We start from the raw sequence: 5,274 nt of genomic DNA, 5'->3' as shown, positions 1-5,274 counted from the left end.
GGGCCAAGAATGGTATTGGGTGGATTATTGAGCTCGGAAAGCATGCTCTGGACCCATCCATAAAGATCGAAAGGATTGTAATGGACGGTGTCGCAAAATAGATTTGGGGTTGCATCCATGACCATCCCGAGCTGCTTTAGCTTATTCTGTGATGGCTATGCCTTCCATCTCGGAAGAATTGACTTCGTACCCCAAAACTGCTACTTGTTTATTCCTCCTTTACAGTCGCGTATCGATTTTCGGTGGTGGCAATGATTCCAGTGAATAGTAGCACGTACGGTTGTGTTGGAATTGGGTTTTTTTTGAAACCTTCTTTGTTTGCAAATGAAGGAAGTAGCGGAAGACGTTGGTTTTGAGTGACATTTAGCACGTTGGACGAACTCAAGCATCATTGAAAATCGGTTTCTTCGCGGGTCGGGTCAAGCGATTTCTTACACAGCGCTACTGACATGCATGCACGGACGTAATTATATAAAGTCAATAAGATTCTCATAATCGGCTGATATTAATTCATATTCATCCATCTCTCAACATAAATTATATTCCAAAGATTATTATTTTTTTGAATAAGCCGAAACTGCAATTATATTTATAATATATATATATATATCTTATTTTTGACTAAAAGATATCGATCGAATCTCTCCTCGATTTCTTAAAAGAAATTATCTACAACAATACGGAAACGTATTAAGTCGTGCGCAAGAGGTTACTTGAGTGGATTTATTATCTCGATCGAACTTAAAGCTATGCTGTCCACACAGTACTCGTACAAAAGTATATGGGTAATGCTACAGTCACCGCTGTAGCTTCCCGTTTTATCTTACCGTTTGAACTGGCATGTCACGTTTGTATTTTTTTTTTTTTCTAGTCTTAGAAGAAAGTGTCCCTCCCAACGTCCCCTCCTTATTTTTTCTTCAGACGTGAACAAGCGGTAAGAAATCTCCAAACCCCCTATAAGCCCACCTTTGTTTCCTCTAGCTCTTCCGTCAGACGTCCATCAGCATCCAGTCCATTCAGCAAGAAATCCATTTCCGGCGTCGACTTCCAGCTCTCCTTTGTCCAAACTCTAATCCGAGAGGTACATTTATCATTTTTTCCCTCAATTTTTGATGTATAAATTGATTATGATGAAATCTGTGGTTTTGAAACATCCTTTTAGTTTTGATATTGTCCTTTGTTTTTTTGTTTTTTGTACGCGGCATTCCTTGACCTCAACGAATGAGCAGCGCTTCTGAAATTATAGAAAAAAAAAACAGAGCAAAATCGAGAGAAAGTTATATCATCACTCTGGAAAGGCAAAAAGGTGTGTAAATATAAATAATATTGTTTAAAAAAAATGATTTTTTCCGTTTCAAGAAAAGCAACTAGCCTTTCAGTTGTTGAATCATTCCCCTAGTCTTATTTAACTTCATGGAGTTTCAGATGCTCCAAATAAGATTGAGGACTTGAAAAAGTAAATAATTTTCTAATGTTAGTGTTTTCCAGTATATAAGAGTAGGTTCAGACTGATGCAAGTGGTTGCTGACTTTGAAAAATCTTGTAAAACAGAAGCGAAGCCCCATACCATTATAACTTCAATTATTCTATATTTTTTTAGAGCGCATTTAGTTGAAGTTTGCTTTTTTGTTTTGTATGTTTTGATAGACCAGATGATAAATTTTGATGATAGATTATCAACACTATATTTTAATTTTTCGAGACCCACATATAAAGCCCTTTAAAATTTTTAGATATATCATTTCTATCTTATTTTTTCTTTGGCGATTGAGACACAGTTAACATTCTAATTGAATCTATGTAAGGAAAAAATTCTTTTGGCTTATTTGTTTGTCTTGGAGAGAAGTTTAGAATATCTTTTTAACGTATTGGGGCTTTGGGTATGTCAATTGATCGTTGTTGATGATCACTCATAGAATTTCACTTTTAATTGCTTTTATGGTTTATATAAGAAGTTGATTTCTGATAGTAATTGATGTTTTATTTTCAAACTACATTATGTTCTATTTTCAAACTATATTTGCTTGTTCTGACAGTAGTGCTATTTTTTTTTTTTCTATATCTTTTTGCATCATGAAGGGCAATTCGAACGTTGGCTGAACAATGGATACTGACATAGAACATTTAGATAAAGAATGTGATAAGGTAGGAATTGATAAGGAGATTGATTGTGATGAAACTATTGAAGAACCAATAGTAGGAATGAGCTTTTCATCTGTAGAAGAAGTTCGGTCTTACTATATGAAATATGGTAAGCAAAAGGGTTTTGGAGTGTGTAAAAGGAATTCTAGACAAGATGACGATGGGAATGTCAGATGGATTTGCTTGGCATGTGCACGAGGAGGCACATCAAAGAGTAAGGCTGCCAATGTTATGAAACCAAGACAGACAGAGAAGATAGGGTGTATGGCTAGGATTAACGCGAGGCTGAATGATGAAGGTGGATATACCCTATCTAAAGTGACCTTGGATCACACACACGTTTGTAGTCCGGGAAAGGCAAGGCATTTTAGATGCTTTAAGAAAGTTGATGCTCGTGTGGCTAAGAGGCTTGAAATAAATGACGAGGCAGGAATAAGGTTGTCCAAAAATTTCAAGGCTGTGGTTGTTGAGGCGGGGGGTTACGAGAATGTGCCATTCGGGGAGAAGGAGTGTCGAAACTACATCGACAAAGCTAGACAACTTCGCCTCGGGGTTGGAGGTTTTACAGCTCTATGTAACTATTTCGATGATATGCAAAAAAGAAATCCAGAGTTTTATTATAAGATAGACGTTGACAATGAGATGCGGTTAAAGAATGTGTTTTGGGCAGACGCCCGAAGTAGAGCTGCGTATGAATCATTTGGGGATGTGATTACATTTGACACGACATATTTGACTAATGCATATAAGATGCCTTTTGCACCTTTTGTGGGTGTGAACCACCATGGGCAGTCAATCCTATTCGGGTGTGGATTAATATCCAACGAGGACGCAAATACATTTGAGTGGTTGTTTGAGTCATGGTTGAAATGTATGAATGATCAACCACCAAATGCAATCATCACAGACCAAGATAAGGCTATGAAAATTGCAATTTCAAGGGTGTTTCCAACGTCTAGGCATCGCTTTTGCTTGTGGCATATAATGAAAAAGCTTCCTGAGAAGTTTGGATTACATTATCAATATGAGGAAATAAAGAATACTCTACATAAATGCGTTTATGACTCTTTCAGTGAGAAAGAATTCGAGGCACATTGGGGCGATATGCTTGATACTTATGATTTACATGAGAATGCATGGTTGGTATCATTATATAGTGATCGGTATTTTTGGGTGCCAGCCTACGTTAGAGACACATTTTGGGCAGGAATGTCAACTACACAACGGAGTGAAGGCATGAATGCCTTTTTCGAAGACTACGTTAACACTAAAACAACTTTGAAACAATTTGTTGACCAATACGATTCAGCCCTTAGGAGAAAGGTTGAGAATGAAGCAATTGCTGACTTTAATTCATTCAACACAAAGATTCCTTGCATCACTCGATATCCTCTTGAGAAGCAATTTCAAAAAGCATATACAATTGCTAAATTCAAAGAAGTACAAGAGGAATTGCGAGGACTTATATATTTGACTACCACTTTTTTGGGATGTGAGGGTGCTCGATATAAGTGCGTAGTTGCCGATGAGGTTCAAGTTAGTGATAACTTCCTAAAACGTGTGAATTTCACTGTCGAAGTTGATGAAGATCCCCTTGATGTTAAATGCAGTTGTAAGTTGTTTGAGTTTAGGGGCATATTATGCAGGCACGCTCTTCGTATCTTGACTCAACTAGGCAAGGATACAATACCATCAAAATATATCTTGGATCGGTGGAAGAAGGATGTAAAGCGAAAATACATCTTCGTGAAAAGTAGTTATGACACTAGTAGCATCGACGATACCCGAAGGTACGATAGGATCCAAAATGTCTTCTATGAACTGTGTTCCAATGCTTCAAAGGCCGAGAGCAGCTGTGTGAAATTGATTAGCCAGATAGAACAATTGAAGGTACAGTACCCTGGTATCGTTGATTGTGATACTAGCACCACAGTTGATCCAGTTACTTCTATGGAGGGCACGACAGGTAGAGTTCTTAGTCCGTTAGTAGTTCGAAGTAAGGGAAGACCACCGACTAAAAGAAAAGTGCACCCCGTTGAGAAGAGTCTTAAGAAATCTAGTACGAGAAGGCGATTGCACCGTGACGAAGTCGAGGTTCCTTTTTATTAATATTGTGTACTAAATTTACATTTCAAAAAATATTAGTTTTCTAATAATGATAAATTTTTATTTTCATTCCAATGCACAGCGAAGTAGTCGCGCTTCATATGAATGCACTGTGAGCGGCACACAGCAAGAGGCTCCTCAAACTCAGGTTGTTTTTCCCTATTCACAATTGCTATATTTTTTATATTTTAGAACATGGTAATCATAATGAACTTTTGCTATAGGATCAACAAAGTCAAATTTGGACACATTCGCCAGATTTTTTTTCAACTCCTTCGATTGCTACGGATTATTTTGGCACTGAAGGGACTGCTTCTCCCTCACAGGTAATTGGAAGACTGATGCGAATGCTCTAAAACTACCAAACTTGTCATTTCCAATGCCCCCTCCACCTCTTCTAATGGCATATCATTACAATACATCTAGCCTTGGCATAACATCATTTATGGGGCTGCTTGAGAGATAGGCTCTAACAATATATCATTAATTAGTTGTTTAATTTATGGGTCCAGAATTGTCAATGGTATATCAGTGCTAATTTATAATATGATGTGTATTTCTATGGAAATTCCATGCAAAAGACTATCTCGTTTGGTAGCTTAATTTTAAGATTTTTTGGGTAGTAGTAACTTGGATTCATGAGGCGATATATATATACTAGGATTAATTATATGTAACAATTTTGGGACTGCTATTTTTTAGCCTTGTAATTAAATAACTTTTTTATGCCACTCACAGTACACACCTCATCAAGCATACACTAGGGATAATTTTGGTATTGGACAGATTGCTCCTCCCTCACAGGTAATGAGAAATAAATTATATTGGTATTATTTTTTGTTAAGTGCATTGCCACTTTTAACAATTTTTTATGCCCTCCTTAGGACACAACTGATCAGGTATACACTACGGAGGCTTTTCATATTGGATTGAGTGCTCCTATAATGCAGGTAATTGGTGTATAAAATATAGCAAATTTAGTTTTTTCAAATTTTCTTTCTTTATATGATAATAGTGACTTTTTAT

General features: G+C 36.9%; 1 protein-coding gene across 1 annotated transcript; it reads left to right on the top strand.

Annotated features, from left to right (window-relative positions):
• The first annotated feature begins 2,103 nt into the window (after window positions 1-2,103).
• Window positions 2,104-4,282, top strand: LOC122290936 (protein FAR-RED IMPAIRED RESPONSE 1-like). The gene is made up of 2 exons (XM_043098601.1): window positions 2,104-3,013; window positions 3,722-4,282. The coding sequence occupies exons 1-2, from the start codon at window positions 2,104-2,106 to the stop codon at window positions 4,249-4,251; spliced, it is 1,440 nt and encodes a 479-aa protein (XP_042954535.1). The 3' UTR covers window positions 4,252-4,282.
• The last annotated feature ends 992 nt before the right edge of the window (window positions 4,283-5,274 follow it).

This window comes from Carya illinoinensis, chromosome 13, assembly GCF_018687715.1.
Source record: "Carya illinoinensis cultivar Pawnee chromosome 13, C.illinoinensisPawnee_v1, whole genome shotgun sequence".
NCBI lineage: Eukaryota > Viridiplantae > Streptophyta > Magnoliopsida > Fagales > Juglandaceae > Carya > Carya illinoinensis.
The sequence above is the reverse complement of the archived record's forward strand: the minus strand, read 5'-3'. Positions and strand labels throughout refer to the sequence as shown.